Here is a 17,713-nt window from a genome sequence, read left to right on the forward strand (position 1 = left end):
TATTTCTCATATATATATATATATATTTTTTTTTTTAAATTATAATATTAATTCATCTACATATATGACCAAGATGTGCATAAATAAAAGTTAGGCAACTAAAATTGAACAAACTAAACTCTTTTTCAGTCAAACAAAAATTCTGGTAGACAAGAAAGTATCGTGTAATTGTTCCAAAAAAAATCATTTGAAAAAAATAGGTCAATAAATTAGAAACGAATAAAAACGGAGGTAAGTAGCAGTATCAATTAGGCTTAGAGGTTGAGGTCTCAAAACTCCAAGATTTTAAAATTGGTTGAACCAGCGGGTCAGTTTAGCCTCTGGATCGTGAATTTTAGCCAATTTTCTCGGTTTAATCTGAATCTATAAGAATCAAATTATTTATAGAAATCCAGACCACAATACTTGCCGGTTTGCGGTTTAACCGGTCCGATCTGCTGGTCGGTCCGGTGTGGGTTTTAAAACATTACAAAGAGACTTAGAGAGGAAATATATGTAATAATATTATCCATTAGATAACATGATTAGTTTAAAAGATGCACCAAATTTAGTTATTTTTTGAAAAGAAAAGCACGTGCAATCAAAATTACTATATTTTCAAATATATATATCCACCGTATTTTATTATTATTTATATGGGGTTAGTTGAATATTATTGTAAAATAGTTTAGGGTTGGCCAAATGGTCGTTTGTTCATATCCATTGAATCCAAACGACCTTTTCTTTATTTGAGATTTTCGTCATCACTAACGTCACAAATTTGCGTTGTCCAATGTTAGATCTGTGTCAGTATAGTCAATCTCTCTATAAATCTAAACTTATTGTGTTATTGTCTCTCATTTAGTCATTACTAACAAGTAACAACACCATCGCAACACTAAAAAAATGGACAACAATAATTGGAAGTCACCGGCCGGTCCACACTTCCTATTCGTAACATTTCCAACACAAGGTCACATCAACCCATCTCTCGAGCTAGCCAAACGTCTAGCCGGAACCATCTCCGGCGCTAGAGTCACCTACGCCGCCCCGATCTCCGCCTACAACCGCCGTATGTTCTCTCAAGAAAACGTCCCCGAAACCCTAACCTTCGCTACCTACTCCGATGGCTACGACGACGGCTACAAATCCTCTACTTCCTCCAAGAAATCTCTTCAAGACGCGACCGCAAACTTCATGTCTGATATGAGAAGACATGGCAAAGAGACGCTAACCGAACTGATCGAAGATAACCGGAGGCAGAACCGGCCTTTCACTTGCGTGGTTTACACGATTCTCCTCACTTGGGTCGCTGAGCTAGCGCGTGAGATTCACCTTCCTTCGGCTCTTCTTTGGGTCCAACCTGTAACAGTGTTCTCCATTTCTTACCATTACTTCAACGGCTACGAAGATGCAATCTCAGAGATGGGTAATAACCCTTCTGGTTCTATTCAATTACCGTCTTTGCCACTGCTCACTCTCCGTGATCTTCCCTCATTCCTCGTCTCTTCCAACGCCTATGCATTTCTTCTACCGGTGTTAAGAGAACAGCTTGAGTCACTGAAGGAAGAAGCAAACCCTAAGATCCTCATCAACACTTTCAAAGAGCTTGAGCCAGAAGCCATGAGCTCGGTTCCAGATAATTACAAAGTTATCCCTATAGGTCCGTTATTAACCTTGAGAACGGGTTCGTCGAGTCAAAGTGAGTACATTGAGTGGTTGGATACGAAGGCGGATTCGTCTGTGCTTTATGTTTCATTTGGGACGGTTGCCGTGTTGACCAAGAAACAGCTTGTGGAGCTTTGCAAGGCGTTGATTCAGAGTCGGAGGCCGTTCTTGTGGGTGATCACGGATAAGTCGTACAAAAGCAAAGGAGATGAGCAAGAGAAGGAAGAAGATTGCATAAGTAGTTTCAGAGAAGAGCTCGATGAGATAGGTATGGTGGTTTCGTGGTGTGATCAGTTTAGGGTTTTGAATCATCGATCGATCGGTTGTTTCGTGACGCATTGCGGGTGGAACTCGACGCTGGAGAGCTTGGTATCAGGAGTTCCGGTGGTGGCGTTTCCGCAGTGTACTGATCAGATGACGAACGCGAAGCTTTTAGAAGATTGTTGGAAGACAGGTGTGAGAGTGATGGAGAAGAAGCACGAGGAAGGAGCTGTGGTGGTGGAGAGTGAGGAGATACGGCGGTGCATTAAGGAAGTAATTGAGGAGAAAGCGGAGGAGTTTAGAGGAAACGCGGCAAGGTGGAAGGATTTAGCAGCGGAGGCGGTGAGAGAAGGTGGCTCTTCTTTTAACCATCTCAAAGCTTTTGCCGATGAGCATATGTGATTCAGTCTCAGACTCAGAGATGTACTTCTTAGTTCCATTTTCTATTCTTTAGAGTCTTTCATTGTTGGCCAAGACTGTTATTACCATGATGATTACAACGGTTTACGATAACACTCTGTTTTTTGTATTTGTTCTTTCTTGCTCTGTTTTTAGGGATCACACCATAATATACTAAATTTTGGATGTTGATTTTGAAGATGATGAAATGTAATTTATAGAAGATGTGAGAGATAGATAAGATAGATATACAACAGACACAAATGATACAATCGAATTGTCAGTTTCACTTGGACTTACTTGACCGCCAAGATAACAAAGGAATTGAATGTTGCAGACTGAATCCTTGAGTTTCCGAGTATATATTTCCTTTGAGTAACATAATAAATCAAGCACTCAGTGAGCGTTGCGTGTGATCAAGCCCTCGAATATGACATAGAGATCTCTGTTATCGCCTCCAAATATCTCTTCAGCTTTCCTAAGCGTTTCCTGGAAAAAGAGAGAAAAAAAAAAAAAAGCCGAATCGATACAAAATCCGAATTTGCTTGTGAGTGGTAAACAAGATTGAGAGAGTATTCTACTTACTTCTCTTGTTTGCTTGTGAGCGTTAAGATCCTTCACATTACCAAGAAATGCACCAAATTGCTCGTAAGATAATCGGCTCCTGATCAAGATTCAGAAACAAGATATAAATATGTTACATACAATGTTGTAGAGAGTGGTCTTGTAATAGATTTCAGGGTAAGAGTCTCTACCTGACTTGTCGGAAGAACTCTTTTCCATCAACCCGAGTTCTTGCTGAAAACACAGATAACAAACAAACCGTTAACAATTGTGTTTTCCCAAAACCCAGCTCAAGAAAAAAAATCCTGGTTTTTCAACTAACCGGTGTGTGAACCAGGCTCTGAGATTGAAATAGAAGATCTAGTATCATCAAGCATGCCTCTAGTAGTAGAGAAGGATACAGAATGACGTCGAGGAGAGAGAGGTCTCGAAGTTGATCTAGGTGTAGCAGAAGCAGACAAAATAGGTGGAGAACCAGGAGGAGTAAGCCGTGGCGTAGCAGTTTGCGATACTACTGGCAAACTGGCTGATAAACTCGGTTTAGGAGGAGCTGCTATATAACACAAAACAAACTTAGGTATTATTTAAATACTCGTGAATGAGGAAGACACACAAACAACAGTTTTAGTGGCTTGTGAGAATCAAGATTAACACTATACCGTCATTGTTTTCGTTGTCTGTTGTAGCAGCAGCAGGTTCAATAGCTTCAGAAGCTTGAGATTGGATTGATGAATGCCTTGAAGGTTGAAATGGAGTATCATCATCTGAAAGAAAACCACAATACAATATGAACCACCTATTTTAGTAGATTAACACAAGATTTCACTAAAATCCATCACAAGAACTATACCATTTGGTGTAGGCTTAGCTATGATTTGTGTTGTTCCTGCCTGTTATAAACCCCAAACATAATCAAAATTCAAGTCTCAAAGATTATAAAATTTTTGAACTTCTTGAAACCAAATTCAAGAAAGTGAAGTTTTCATACATTTTGGTCATCATCTTGAAGAGACATCATAAGGGTCTTCCTAAAACCCTCAAGCTGCACATAACTCACAATTCACAAAATTAGAAACAAAAGAGACTCAAGTCAAAATTTTGAAATGTGAGTTAAAAAAATAACCTTAGTGACATCTCTCTGAAGTTTCTTCACAGTATTAGACAACGAAGCATTCTCTCTTATCAAATTCTCCTGCAAAATTGTCTTGTCAAATAAATAAAAAGTTCAAAAAACCGAATCGGGTCAGAAAAGTCAAAACCGGGTTCGGACCTTTTCACCATCCGCGAGAGAAAGCTTATGAAAGGCATCGGAGAGAGAAGCGTCGAGAGACTCAACGTGAGATTGCAACTCAGCGATTTCTTTATCTTTCTCGGCGACGAGTTCTCGGAGATCCGACGACTCTGATTCGAGAGCGGAGACACGTGTCGAGAGAGCGATGGACGTGATTTTGCGAGCTACATCGAGCTGTTCGAATGGATCGGAAGGTAGAACTTGAAGAACTTCGTCAGGTAGATCGAAGCTTCTAGAGCCACCTGTAATTGCTCCACTACTTGTTCCTTCTTCTACTTCTTCTTCTTCTTCTACCTCTGACATTTCTCGATTTCTGTGTTTTCTTTGTCTTTTAATTATCTTTTTCAGTTTTTATCGTTTTTTTTGTGTGTGTGTTCTTTATATTCGGTTATGTTACGGTTTAAACCGTTATTAACTTTAAACCGAAATTTGAGTCTTAACCAACCAAATTTTTAGTTTTATAACAAAATTGATCGGTTTGGGGTTCAGATTCTGGTTCGGTTATGTAATGTTATGATTATGATTTGATTGATAGATTTGGATAAGAGAGAGAATGTGGTCACATATGGTTTGGCTTTTTGTGTTGAGTGATATGATATGAGGTAAAATGTGTGGTATTGAATTGGGGTAAGCCAAGTTTGTGAGCTGTGTAGAATGGGATAGGACCATTATTAATTTGTTGGACTTGGACCCTTAAGAAGAGACAAAAACAATACAAATTAAATACTCAATTTCTTAAATGATTTTGGAGGGTTCTCCTTATATTATTAGTAACTTTAAAGTTTAAGACTACCATTAGAAAACAGTTTTTGAAAATTCTTGTGGAACCAAAACACTCAATTCCATTTCCATGTACTTATATTTCCATAATTGTTGGTTTTGTACTCAACCTATTGATTAAATTGGCTTTTTCCAAATCTTTAATTTAGACAATTCCTTTTTTTTTTTTTTTTTTTTTTTTTTCTTTTTTTTATAATAAGACTTCAATTTTAATTTGCCACACTCATTCAAGTTGTACTATAATAATATTCATCTATATTTTTCAGATTTCAGTGTATTCTATGTTAGAAACTTTGTATAAGGTATATAACATACAAGATCTTTAATAGATAATCCCCCTAGTCAGATATATATATACAAGATAAACAGTGATCATCTTCTAATGGGTCCAACTTAAGTTCATGATAAGGTTTCATCATCTGTGTTGTGGGTAGGCAACAAGAGTGACTGCTCAGAATCACTTACTCTTTTGATTGCATCTTCTCTTGCTTTGCCCCAAATCACAGTGTAAAACCCAAAGCTTAGTATCACTGATCCAATCACACTGCACACACCACACAGATGCATGCAAAATTATATGTAGTAGTCATTTAATATTTGAATCTTATTACCCAATAACGGAAATGCTATATTGGTTATTAGTTATTGATTTTAAGGCATTATGCATTTAAAGATGAAACAAAACATTTCAACAACTTAGAGCTAACTTTTGTTCACTTTATGTTCTTGAAGAAAGAGACACTATAGTTGAAAAATATGGTACCTCCCAAGGTGAAGAGCATCGCCAAGGAATATAGCAGCCATGGCGACTGCAATTGCAATAGAAAATGGTTTGAACAAGGATACGTAGACCGGACCTTTCACATGCAGACCCCATGTGTGAATAACTGAGCCTAAAGATGTATCAAAGAGTCCCTGAAGCAGAGTGTTAGTTTCTTAGCTTTAAGATTTGATTTCTCAACTTATAAGGATTGATGTCTCACTGAGTATATGACTGAAGCGAGGGCGAAACCCGGTTTAAGCTGCCAAGAACTCAAGTCTTTTTCTACAATAAGACATATTGTCGCTGAGATGAGCATTGCACATAAGTTGTAGAAGAAGACTACAACTATCTCTTCAGGATATATCTACATGATATGAGTCTGAAATCATGTACAGCTGACGAATTAAGCTCAATGTTATGCGTTACCAACAAACCCAAAATCTGTTTCCTGAATCAGCTCAAGTTTATGTAATACCTGAAGAATAAACCAGACTGAAAGAAGCAAAAATTGTAAACCAAGCAAAAGGCCTCCAGTTATCCAACTTGACTCGAATGAAGTAAACGATGCAGCAACAAGAAGTTTTGGGCCTTTATACAGAACAATAACCAGAGCACCAGATATAGATACTATTGTGCCAATGATTTTAGCCTGAGTTGCAGAGCTTCTCAACATTACTTGTTCCATCCTTTACGAGTCACCCAAGGAAGCAGAACAAGACACCTAAGTTAGAGTTACAAATGGATGGTCCAACATTACCGCAAGGTTTTACTTGTAAAACTACTCCATAATTCTCACAGTTAATGGCTTGAGATTTTCTAAATATTTTGGTATCATTTCTTATAATTGAGTGTTACAGTGTCAAAAACATATATTTTGTATCGTTATAGTGTGGAATCACCCGGTTTAAAAGAAAGTGGAACCTGAAGAAGACGGCAAGCATGAAGGTGAAAGCTGGTGTAAGATTGCTGATAGCAGAGGAAAGAGTAGGGGAGCTATATTCTATACCTTTACAACCAGCTACCCGCGATGTGAGCCTGTTTCACCCTCAAGTTAGCGAAGTAGACAACCAAAACCGAAAAAAATGCCTAGAAATCAAGAAACATAGGAATACTAATACCCGAGAAGCGCAAGTAAGAAAATCTTGAAGAAGAGAGAAGACTTCTTGACCTGCATATGTAAAATATGTAAGTTCATATTCTTGAAACAGGGCAACAGCAGTTGATCGAGCAGACCAAAGTACCTTCCAAAGATGAGGGAAAGTAGTAAAAGGACAAGGGTAGCACCAACATAAGAGTAGAGCACAAAGACATAGAAGCTAAATCCTCTTAAGGTAGCAGCTTTGAACAGTGTGCTCGATCCAACCGTGGTACACTCGACTGCGACCATAGCAGCGAACGGCACAACATCTCGTTTAAAGTACTTCCAAGACACTGTCTCTTCTCTCATGGTTAGATTAATTTGATATCCAGATTAATTTTCAGATAGTATCTCAAAGGCTAAAGTGAGTTTAGAAGCAATCATGGTATAGGTGGTTAACCCAACTCCAATACATCATTAGTGACGACAATATGAAAAATATCTCAACTTTACCAAATACTTCACACCACAAGGATCATTATTCTAGGGACCCCATGATAAGGAAATTTGCCCATTGTAGCTCTTAATACCTTAATCTCAATCATTCTTTACAAGAGATTTCTACCTTCCATTTCAACACTTATCTAAAAGGAAAAAGAGAACTTCGATTTGAACAATCTTCCCCAGTGGTTACGACTTTTGGTTTTGCTGTTGTATCAAATGCTCAAAAAAACTCAGGCTCTGCATCAAATTGTATCAACATCAACAGTCACAAGAATGCTCAGTTCACTGAGGCTCATAGATGGGTCACCCAGCTTCATCATAGAACAACAATCTTCACATTGATGTCTTTCCACAGTAATCAACCCCAAATCTGAGACCTCCATCAATAGTAACTAAACTTAGAGGATTACCTAAGCGAAATCAACAACAATATCATCTAACAAACCCTAAATCATCACTGACCTTTTTGATTCCTCCAGCCACATAAAGATAAATTAAACTTGTTCAAGGTTTCTCCGTGACAGCTAAATCCTCTTAAGGTAGCAGCTTTGAACAGTGTGCTCAAAGCCGTACACGACGGCGAAAACGGAGCCAGAAGCTGGGTCTAATTTGTATTTGTAATTAAACTTGTAATAACTGTTTACAGTATATTTGTAATTTTTCTTTTCTGAAAAGAAACTAAAATACACAAATTTAAAATATCTACAGTAAAAACTCTATAAATTCATAATGTTGGGTAAAATTTTATTAATTTTATAAAGATTTTAATATATCAATAAATTCATAATTTTATCAATAAATCAATAAAATATTAAATTATAAATAGATTTCTTTTTTATATTTCCAAAATTTTCATATTTAAAAATATTTTTTTTGTTATAATTCATATTTTTTAGAATTTTCTTTATTTATAATTTCTTATATTTTTATAATTTACACATTCTTGTTTATATATATATATATATATATATTTTTTTTTTTTTGTTGGAGGTGAGTTTTAGTAAGAATACAAATTTATAAGCAAACAACACTACATAAGTCATATTTAATTAAATTTTATTAGATACATATATATATTTATAATTTATATAGTTATTAATTTATGATGTTGATGAAAACATATATTTACATAGAATCTTTATAAGATGTATTATCTTATAATTTTATCAAATTGTATCATTTTTTATACCGGTTTAATTAGGGATTTATTTATTTATAATGATTATTAATTTATAGAGTATCAATTACTCAATTGACTTTTATAAAAATGTATGCTTCCAACGTGGGTGATTAAACATGAGTCTAGATTAAGACCCATGCTAGAGCACAGGTAGAAATTCATTTTATTTATATTGTATATTTTATATAAAATATAATTTATGTTATTATTTTTAAAAGCTTTTTTGGATAAAACATTATGCAATAAAATCATATGCTAAATATGAAGGTTTGAAAAAAACACATATTTTGTAAGTTTTATATTGTTAATGATTCTAGATAAGTACCCGTGTTATAACACTGGTTAAATTTTATTTGGTAATCTGTCTTGTAACCTACTATTTAACTTGTAACCAATCAATTTATCAATTTCGTAATCTATCTTTGGTTAACGTTGTGGTCTATCGATAAAATCTGTGGAAAATAAATTTGTAATATTGTGTTTAAAGATCTTTGGAAACAACATGATATAGGACTAAAATCTTCCAAAAATACAGTGTGGAATATCCATGATTTTATTTGTTACCATTAATATATCAATTATAAATTTGGAATATTCCTAATATTTAGGTGTAACAATTAATATTAATATACGGATTAATCTATAACCTATCTATAACCTATTTATAACTATTTGTAATCATTTATTAAAAATATAAAATCTACAAAAACTATGTTGTGTACTTTCCTTTTATTAAAAAAGGGATTAATAAATTTAAACACTGTTTTAACATTAATGTAAAAATGAAAGGATCATGTTGCTTTTTTAAAGAAAAGTTTGCTATTAGTGAGAAAATTTGAACATTCTTTTGCTAATTTATAGAGTTTGTAGCCTTTTTTACCATTTATTTCAATAGACTAATATATAAAATTCCATATTTATTTCTCAATTATTTGTATTTGTTTCTTTCAAATTCAATCATGACATATGCCAAAAAAATAAGTGTTTGAATAGTTTGGGAGATTTAATCAATTACTATGAAAAATACAAAAGGAACACATTTTTTTTTAAGATAGAAAAACGAGGGGAAAAAAATTAACAATGATGGAAATCTATATTGATATGGTTAAATACTTAAATGATAGATATCTCAGTCTCACTAGACATTTTTATCAACGTTACAAACGATGGATTACAAATTTACAACCCATTTTGTTACCTCTCCGGATCTCGTCAAAGTGTTCGATGGTTCACATCTTCCACGTGAGTACGTGACCGTCGCAATTTATGAGTCTTTGGAGTGATCTGATAACAAAAAAAAAAACAATCACCAGAAAGTTCGATTGAGCATGATACACATATATAACCACATACGCCCATAACATTTAGGTCCCTTTGTTAACTCGAGCATAAATGAATGTATAAGACATGTCCAGATTCTTCGGAATTTCTAACCCTTTTCTTCCGGTCCAAATTCTGAAGAAGTTCTCAAGTTCAGTCATGTTTGCATCATCAATTTAAAGGGTTTAGCTTTTATGATTTGGGAGTTTAATGTTTAGTGTAATACATATAAAAACACAAGTTAATATATATATTTAATTTTGGAACAGTATACAAACAATAATGAAATTGTAAATATAATGATGTGGCCACATCCATCTCCTGGAACAGTGGAACCTGGCTAGTCGCATTCACAGCGACCACCACCACAAATAGTTTTAGGTTTGTAATCCATCAATCTCAATTATTTCCTTAATATCTTAACTTGTGGAAAACAAATTATGAAATATCATTTAGCCAATAAGATTGGTTTAGTGGTTAAAAACTATATATATGACCTCATAATTTTTCAAGCTGGTTCTCATTCAAACATAACATTTTTATTAGAAATTAATTTTAATAGTAGCCAATTATATGGTCGTTGATAGAAAGAGGAAGAACAACCGTGGAATGAGACATATTGGCTAATCATAACCACATCTATATTTCGTCCACGGTCCACTCACGTCACTCGCCAAAGAAAAAAATCTACAAACCCCCAAAATTCTCAAAAAAAAAAAAAAGATCACAGAAAGTCTACGTAACTAATAAGAACCAACAAAAAAATTTGAAATAAATTAGGATCAGAGAAAGAAACTTATAGAACGTCCGCCATTTCTACCATCCGCTAATTTTTATACATCCTTTTCTCACTTCTTTATATCTTATATAACTCTTCAAAAGAAGTATATACAATATTTATTTTTTTGTGGTTTAGTCTTTTATATAAGAAAATGACAAGTATGATCATGAAGACAACGCCGGAGCTCTTCAAAGGAAATGGAGTGTACCGTACGGATCATCTTGGCGAAAACCGATTGGTTTGTCGATCAAACTGGTTGTTAGGTGATGGACAAAGCTGTTTTCCTAAAACCGGTACAATCCATTGCCAACGGTTAAGCATTACAAAAACCGGTTTACATCGTGGGACAAAAGCTCGAGCCATCCTTAGCCCTGTGTCCGATCCGGCCGCTTCCATTGGACAAAAAGTAAGTCTTTCCTTTTCGATGTTTCTAGTGGATACATGTGAACCTATTTACATATATAGGCTTCCATTATGTTTCGTTTATGTTCTGATGTGAGAGTCTTGGGAGAAATATTGATCACCGATCATTGGGTGGAACCATCTAGCAGCTAAATTATTGTCATTCTAAATGAGTTCCGTAGGCAACCGGATATTACTTATTTGGTTAATGCTCCCGGTTAGAACACAAAACCGGTTACGCTATTATGACATTAGTTTTGTCTTGTGAGAAGCTAGCTGCTGATGTTGATTGGTTCCATTAAACACTAGCAATCTTCCTACCAAGTATAAAACCCTAGCAATCTAACTTAGTGCGGTTCAAACTGATTGCGCATATGAGATCATTTTGGTATACATATGCATCTAACTTGATCGGTTCTTTCACAACCACCCGCAAACATACAGTTTTATGGATGGTGATGAATGATGATTGCTAGCGTTTAAAACCGGTTATGGTGATTGGTTCTCTCTCGATAGGAATAATCGTTTATGATCACTATAAAATATATTTATTTAATATTTTCTAAATGATTTTTTATCATTAACTATGTTCGTGTTTTTATATATATTGGCACAATATATAGTTTTTGATATTATAACAATTTCTATAATTTTATATTTTTTTTTTGTTGCTAATTTTTGATTTAAGCATTGTCACAGTTGTTGGTTCATATCGTTTTTAACCATGATTAACGCTATAATCATACGTTTTCACAAATTTCTGCAATCACAACAACATTCACTGCATTTAAATCAAGTTTGACGAAAATAAAATATGTATACATTGGATATTGGATATAGAGATTCGAATCTCCATACCCACTATATCGAATCTCCCCATACTCACTATTTTTCTAATTAAATTATTGTAGGAAACATGAACTGCTTAAATTCAAGTATTTTAAAAATAATTCCAAGAAAATAAGAAAAAAACGTTTCCACTAGGTTCATTAGCCTAATTTCCGTTAAATGTACCTTTAATGAATCCCAAGAACACTTTGATATGCTTCATTCAGAATCTTATGCCACTTGGTAGAGCCGTCAATGCCACCTTTTGTAATTGTACAAAAGAGAATACGTGAATATCCCCAAACGGCCAAAACGACAAAAAAAGAAAAAAAAAAAAAAACGCCACTCAACTTCTTGGCTTAAAAAGATTAAAAATTGTGATGCTAGTTAATTCAAAAAATATTACCATAAAGAATTCATGCGTTGAGATTGTTATAAGACAAGAACTAATTAATAATTTTGTTTAAAAAGGAATCTAATATCGGGAAGAAAGAATGGTGTGGTAGGCGTAGATAGCAAGTGTGTGACTGATATAAGATATGGTTGACACATTTATGACGAGTCACCACAGAAAACTTCTTTAATTTTTGGTCAATTATATTACAATTTAGCATTTCGAGGTAGCAATATTTTGGAATGATCTCTTGACAAGATAATCATGAAGTTTGATAACGTACCATGCAAAAGAAAACAAGTTGCTTTATATTTCCAACAAAATTATAAAATACTACCTCTGTTTTATATTAAGTGTCATTCTAGGCTAAATATTTTATTACAAAATAAGATGTTTGGTAAATTTTCCAATTTTATTTCTACTAATTTAATATATTGACCAATAGAAAAATATATATATATATATATATTGATAAAAGGTAAAATAAAAAATTTAATGATTTTTTTAATCTGTGTGAAGATCCTAAAATAACACTTAATATGAAACAGAAGGAGTATCATCTTTCGCCTGTCTATTTATTTATCTTTACATTATAAAATTAATACTCTTTAAAAATGATAGTCTAAATAGAAAACAAAACTTTATATCCTATAATAAAACTTTAGACGATTATAATAATATCGTTTCATTAATTTGTTTATTATTAATTATTTCTATTTTGGTTTTAGTTTAAAAATTATACTAACATTATATTTAGCTTTTATATAACTGAGATGTCAAAATTTAGGTTGGATATATTTGATCAATTTTTACCTTTGCAATTTTGACAGCATCAATTTATCCATTCCATCTAATTTTTGTTTTAGTATAAATATAGATACGTATATCTCTCTTCTTGAACTTGCACAAACATTTCTCCAATCTAAACTCAATCCAAACCAAAAAAACAAAAAAAACATGGTGCAGCGTGTGTTCACCTTTGGCAAAGGAAGAAGCGACGGCAACAAGGGCATGAAGTCCTTGGTATGTTACCAAAACCATCATATATATGATCATATCATTAATATAATTATTAGTGTGTCTTTGTTTTTTAAAATGAATCATATGTTTTGTGCGGATGAAGTTGGGAGGGAAAGGAGCAAATCTTGCGGAGATGGCGAGCATAGGCTTGTCGGTGCCGCCGGGGCTAACCATATCGACGGAGGCTTGTCAGCAGTATCAGATTGCCGGAAAGAAGCTTCCGGAAGGTTTATGGGAAGAGATTCTTGAAGGTCTTAGCTTCATCGAACGTGACATTGGAGCTTCCCTCGCCGATCCCTCTAAGCCTCTCCTTCTCTCTGTTCGCTCCGGGGCCGCCGTAAGTAACAATATTGCTTTTTTTTTTTTCTTCACTATTTTATTTAAGAATATTTAATTCATGTTAAAATTTCTACTGTTTTTCTACGTTTATTTAATCTTTGAAGATGAACAAGACTTTTTTACGTAGGCTTTAGATTCTTTTTTTTCTTTTGGAGGTGAGAGTCAAAATATCTTTGGTTAATTTTTGGCATTTTGCCTTTTTTAGTTGTTTGGAAGACAATTTTAAAATATATGTAGTAAATAGGAAATGAAGAGTACCGTTTTGTACTTTTGTGGCTATTGAAAGATCTAATAATTATTGGATGAATGTATTTTTACTAATAAAAAAAAAAATTATAGTTTTAAAAAAGTTTGACTTGTCTATGATCGATGTTTGTAATGTACAGATCTCAATGCCTGGTATGATGGACACTGTACTTAACCTTGGCTTAAACGACCAAGTCGTCGTAGGCTTGGCCGCAAAAAGCGGAGAGCGTTTCGCTTACGATTCTTTCCGGCGTTTTCTTGACATGTTTGGTGATGTTGTAAGTCTTCCTCTGTATTAATACAATTGTAGATAACTTGCATGACAAGAGAACCTGTCTAATTGTCTTTTGATCAATAAAAAGGTGTTGGGGATTCCACACGCCAAGTTTGAAGAGAAACTCGAAAGAATGAAGGAGAACAAAGGAGTTAAAAACGACACTGAACTAACCGCGGCCGATCTCAAAGAACTGGTTGAGCAATACAAGAGTGTTTACGTACAGGTCAAGGGTCAAGAGTTTCCTTCAGGTTTGACTACCATTTTATATGTCTTTGTCTTAAGGTCAGGTAATGGTAATTAGTTATTAGTTACATAAGTTTTTGAATTGCAGATCCGAAAAAGCAATTGGAGCTAGCGATTGAAGCGGTATTTGATTCTTGGGATAGTCCTAGAGCGAATAAGTACAGAAGCATTAACCAGATTACTGGATTGAAAGGAACCGCGGTTAACATTCAATGTATGGTGTTTGGAAACATGGGGGACACTTCAGGGACTGGTGTTCTCTTTACAAGGAACCCTAGCACCGGAGAAAACAAGCTCTACGGCGAGTTTCTAGTCAATGCTCAGGTTAGGCATTAGATTTGATTTAGTCTATTTAATACTAAATGGTTCTGAATTAGAAGCTCATGAACCTTACAGTTTCTTTTCTTACATTGGACAGGGAGAGGATGTGGTTGCAGGGATTAGAACACCTGAAGATCTAGACACAATGAAAAGATTAATGCCAGAGGCTTACGCAGAACTTGTAGAGAACTGCAACATCTTAGAGAGGCATTACAAAGACATGATGGTTTGTAGTTTGTACACACATGACACATAAAAAATATTTCTTCTATAGTACACATCAAAAATTGTTTAGTCGTTTAAACAAGGTCTCAAATGGTGTATTGTAGGATATCGAATTCACGGTACAAGAGGAGAGATTGTGGATGCTGCAATGTAGAGCCGGTAAGCGAACTGGTAAAGGAGCGGTGAAGATAGCAGTGGATATGGTAAGCGAAGGGCTTGTAGATAAATCTTCTGCAATCAAAATGGTGGAGCCTCAACATCTTGATCAACTACTTCACCCTCAGGTATATATATATATAGACTCAAAAGTTTCAATTACTTTGCACACAAGGTTTTTATTAGGTCAAACACTTTTAGGGCTTAGAGGTTAAAACAGAGATGTTTGTTTTTTTTGTATGATGGATTAGTTTCATGATCCGGCGGGGTACCGTGAAAAAGTGGTGGCGAAAGGCTTACCGGCATCTCCAGGAGCGGCGGTTGGACAGGTTGTGTTCACGGCGGAGGAAGCTGAAGCTTGGCATTCTCAGGGCAAAAACGTGATTCTGGTTCGAACAGAGACAAGCCCTGATGATGTGGGAGGTATGCACGCAGCGGAAGGTATATTGACGGCGAGAGGAGGAATGACGTCACACGCGGCGGTTGTTGCTCGCGGTTGGGGCAAATGTTGCATTGCTGGTTGCTCTGAACTTCGTGTCGACGAGAACAATAAGGTTTTTATTTTCTGTTTGATTTTAGAAACTTGTTATATAAGTTAGGGGACGATTGTTTCTGATGTTAGGGTTTGAAACTTTAGGTTGTATTGATTGGAGATTTGACGATAAATGAAGGCGAGTGGATCTCGATGAACGGATCAACCGGTGAGGTTATATTGGGGAAACAAGCATTGGCTCCTCCGGCTTTGAGTCCAGATTTAGAGACCTTCATGTCTTGGGCTGATGCAATCAGACGTCTCAAGGTGTGTTTATGAGTCTCCTTGTTTCCATTAATTTGTTTAACATTCTTTTAACTAAAATGTGGATAATCAAATAAAGGTTATGGCGAATGCGGATACGCCTGAAGATGCGATTGCAGCTAGGAAAAACGGAGCTCAAGGGATCGGGCTATGCAGGACAGAGCATATGGTAACTCCTCTGTTCTTGATCCCCTGTTTTTGATGAATCAGATTGTCTGTTTCCAAATGTTTAATGTTGTCTTTGGTTTGGTTGTTAAGTTCTTTGGTGCAGATAGGATTAAAGCAGTGAGAAAGATGATAATGGCGGTAACAACAGAGCAAAGGAAAGCTTCTCTAGACATCTTGCTTCCTTACCAACGTTCAGATTTCGAAGGGATCTTTCGCGCTATGGATGGTTTGCCTGTAACAATCCGTTTGTTAGACCCTCCGCTTCACGAGTTTCTTCCGGAAGGTGATTTGGAAAATATTGTACACGAGCTAGCTGCGGAAACAGGCGTGAAAGAAGATGAAGTCTTGTCACGGATAGAGAAACTCTCTGAAGTGAATCCTATGCTTGGTTTCCGCGGTTGCAGGTTTCTTGCTTTTTTCTCTTTTGCACCTTACGTGAAACTGACTGGTTACTAAAGAAAATTCCAATGAACGGTTCATTTGTATGTTTATAGGCTTGGAATATCATATCCAGAGCTAACGGAAATGCAAGCGCGTGCAATTTTTGAAGCAGCAGCGTCAATGCATGAACAAGGGGTTACTGTTATTCCTGAGATTATGGTTCCACTTGTAGGAACTCCTCAGGTATGTTGATATATACATATATACTCTTGCCACACAGTGAAGAAAGATTTGTGTGTGTTTCAATTCTAAACAAAATATTTTTAATAATGACAGGAGTTGGGTCACCAAGTTGATGTAATCCGGAAAGTTGCAAAGAAAGTATTTGCTGAGAAAGGTCACACTGTGAGCTACAAGGTCGGGACTATGATCGAGATCCCTCGAGCCGCACTCATTGCTGATGAGGTAAGTGTGCATTGTTTTAGAGACTTTATAACCAACCATGTTCAAGCAGGATTTAGTAAACTAGAAACCTTCTTATTTGGACAGATTGCGCAAGAGGCGGAGTTCTTTTCGTTTGGGACAAACGACTTGACACAAATGACGTTTGGATACAGTAGAGACGATGTTGGGAAGTTTCTACCTATTTACCTCGCCAAAGGAATATTACAGAACGATCCTTTTGAGGTATAGTTGAAATAATGTCATCTGCTCTCTTTTCAAAGGATGAAAACTTGATAGCCATTGCTTTTATGTTTGGATCAGGTTCTTGATCAGAAGGGTGTAGGGCAATTGATCAAGATGGCAACAGAAAAAGGAAGAGCAGCTAGACCTAACCTCAAGGTAAGTTTGTTTGTGAATCGAAATCGAATCTCTCTTAACAGAATTAGAATTTTTGTGATCTGATCATTCATAATAAACAGGTTGGGGTTTGTGGTGAACATGGAGGAGATCCATCATCTGTAGGATTCTTTGCTGAAGCAGGACTTGACTATGTCTCTTGTTCTCCTTTCAGGTATATTTAGTTACTGCTCAATCATATTCTAATTTGTTTTGTTACTAAATGTTCAGATTTATCTAATTTGGGGACTTTTTTGTTTGTTGTTGCAGGGTTCCAATTGCAAGGCTTGCAGCTGCTCAAGTTGTTGCATGATGAAAACTTGATGGCATTATATTATTATTATGTGAATAAAAGCTTTGGTTTCTGATTATTTTTTTCCATGAAAATGAACCAAATCAAATAAAATGGAGTTGACTCCTTTTTCCCTTAATGAAAACTTTCATGTGATTATTTATTGAATTGCAAATAAAAGAAAGAGCGGCATTGTTGTGGCCCATGTTAAACATGT

At 35.3% G+C, this 17,713-nt stretch overlaps 4 protein-coding genes across 5 annotated transcripts; 2 read left to right on the top strand and 2 right to left on the bottom strand.

Moving 5' to 3' along the window:
* Positions 1-885: 885 nt before the first annotated feature.
* LOC104718437 (UDP-glycosyltransferase 75D1) lies at positions 886-2,506 on the top strand. The gene has a single exon (XM_010436192.3). The coding sequence runs from the start codon at positions 886-888 to the stop codon at positions 2,308-2,310; it is 1,425 nt and encodes a 474-aa protein (XP_010434494.1). The 3' UTR covers positions 2,311-2,506.
* LOC104718447 (uncharacterized protein At4g15545) lies at positions 2,500-5,183 on the bottom strand. 2 transcript variants are annotated; one of them, XM_087478280.1, is made up of 9 exons: positions 4,142-5,183; positions 3,995-4,063; positions 3,860-3,913; positions 3,722-3,761; positions 3,531-3,635; positions 3,194-3,424; positions 3,063-3,105; positions 2,893-2,971; positions 2,500-2,796 (listed from the first exon to the last, which is right to left on the bottom strand). In XM_087478280.1, exons 1-9 carry the CDS (start codon positions 4,463-4,465, stop codon positions 2,704-2,706), a joined length of 1,038 nt encoding a protein of 345 aa, XP_087334406.1. In that variant the 5' UTR covers positions 4,466-5,183; the 3' UTR covers positions 2,500-2,703. The 2 variants fall into 2 exon arrangements, with proteins under 2 accessions (XP_087334406.1, XP_087334407.1); XM_087478281.1 differs by having other exon boundaries at positions 3,194-3,421; positions 4,142-4,819.
* Positions 5,184-5,200: 17 nt separating this feature from the next.
* On the bottom strand, positions 5,201-7,291 carry LOC104748931 (WAT1-related protein At4g15540). The gene is given in 6 exon segments (XM_010470508.3): positions 5,201-5,486; positions 5,706-5,857; positions 5,926-6,084; positions 6,181-6,391; positions 6,627-6,740; positions 6,824-7,291. Coding segments are annotated over 6 exon segments (1,110 nt in total). The 5' UTR covers positions 7,153-7,291; the 3' UTR covers positions 5,201-5,341.
* Positions 7,292-10,302: 3,011 nt separating this feature from the next.
* Positions 10,303-17,710, top strand: LOC104718428 (pyruvate, phosphate dikinase 1, chloroplastic). Its single transcript, XM_010436180.3, has 18 exons — positions 10,303-10,974; positions 13,159-13,215; positions 13,316-13,549; positions 13,938-14,075; positions 14,160-14,322; positions 14,406-14,641; positions 14,736-14,864; positions 14,968-15,147; positions 15,271-15,573; positions 15,657-15,818; positions 15,895-15,984; positions 16,074-16,387; positions 16,478-16,607; positions 16,701-16,829; positions 16,914-17,051; positions 17,130-17,207; positions 17,288-17,379; positions 17,475-17,710. Exons 1-18 carry the CDS (start codon positions 10,720-10,722, stop codon positions 17,515-17,517), a joined length of 2,871 nt encoding a protein of 956 aa, XP_010434482.1. The 5' UTR covers positions 10,303-10,719; the 3' UTR covers positions 17,518-17,710.
* The last annotated feature ends 3 nt before the right edge of the window (positions 17,711-17,713 follow it).

The sequence above is a fragment of the Camelina sativa genome, chromosome 12 (assembly GCF_030686135.1).
Source record: "Camelina sativa cultivar CO46 ecotype springtype chromosome 12, ASM3068613v1".
In the NCBI taxonomy this organism is placed as follows: domain Eukaryota; kingdom Viridiplantae; phylum Streptophyta; class Magnoliopsida; order Brassicales; family Brassicaceae; genus Camelina; species Camelina sativa.

Coding starts and splice junctions, on each gene's coding strand:
- LOC104718447 (XM_087478280.1), bottom strand. CDS start 4,465: ATGTCAGAGGTAGAAGAAGAAGAAGAAGTAGAAGAAGGAACAAGTAGT. Junction 4,064..4,141: donor CTCTCGCGGATGGTGAAAAG/GTCCGAACCCGG, acceptor ACAATTTTGCAG/GAGAATTTGATAAGAGAGAA. Junction 2,797..2,892: donor CTCACAAGCAAACAAGAGAA/GTAAGTAGAATA, acceptor CTCTTTTTCCAG/GAAACGCTTAGGAAAGCTGA.
- LOC104718428 (XM_010436180.3), top strand. CDS start 10,720: ATGACAAGTATGATCATGAAGACAACGCCGGAGCTCTTCAAAGGAAAT. Junction 13,550..13,937: donor CTGTTCGCTCCGGGGCCGCC/GTAAGTAACAAT, acceptor TGTAATGTACAG/ATCTCAATGCCTGGTATGAT. Junction 15,148..15,270: donor ATCAACTACTTCACCCTCAG/GTATATATATAT, acceptor ATGATGGATTAG/TTTCATGATCCGGCGGGGTA.
- LOC104718437 (XM_010436192.3), top strand. CDS start 886: ATGGACAACAATAATTGGAAGTCACCGGCCGGTCCACACTTCCTATTC.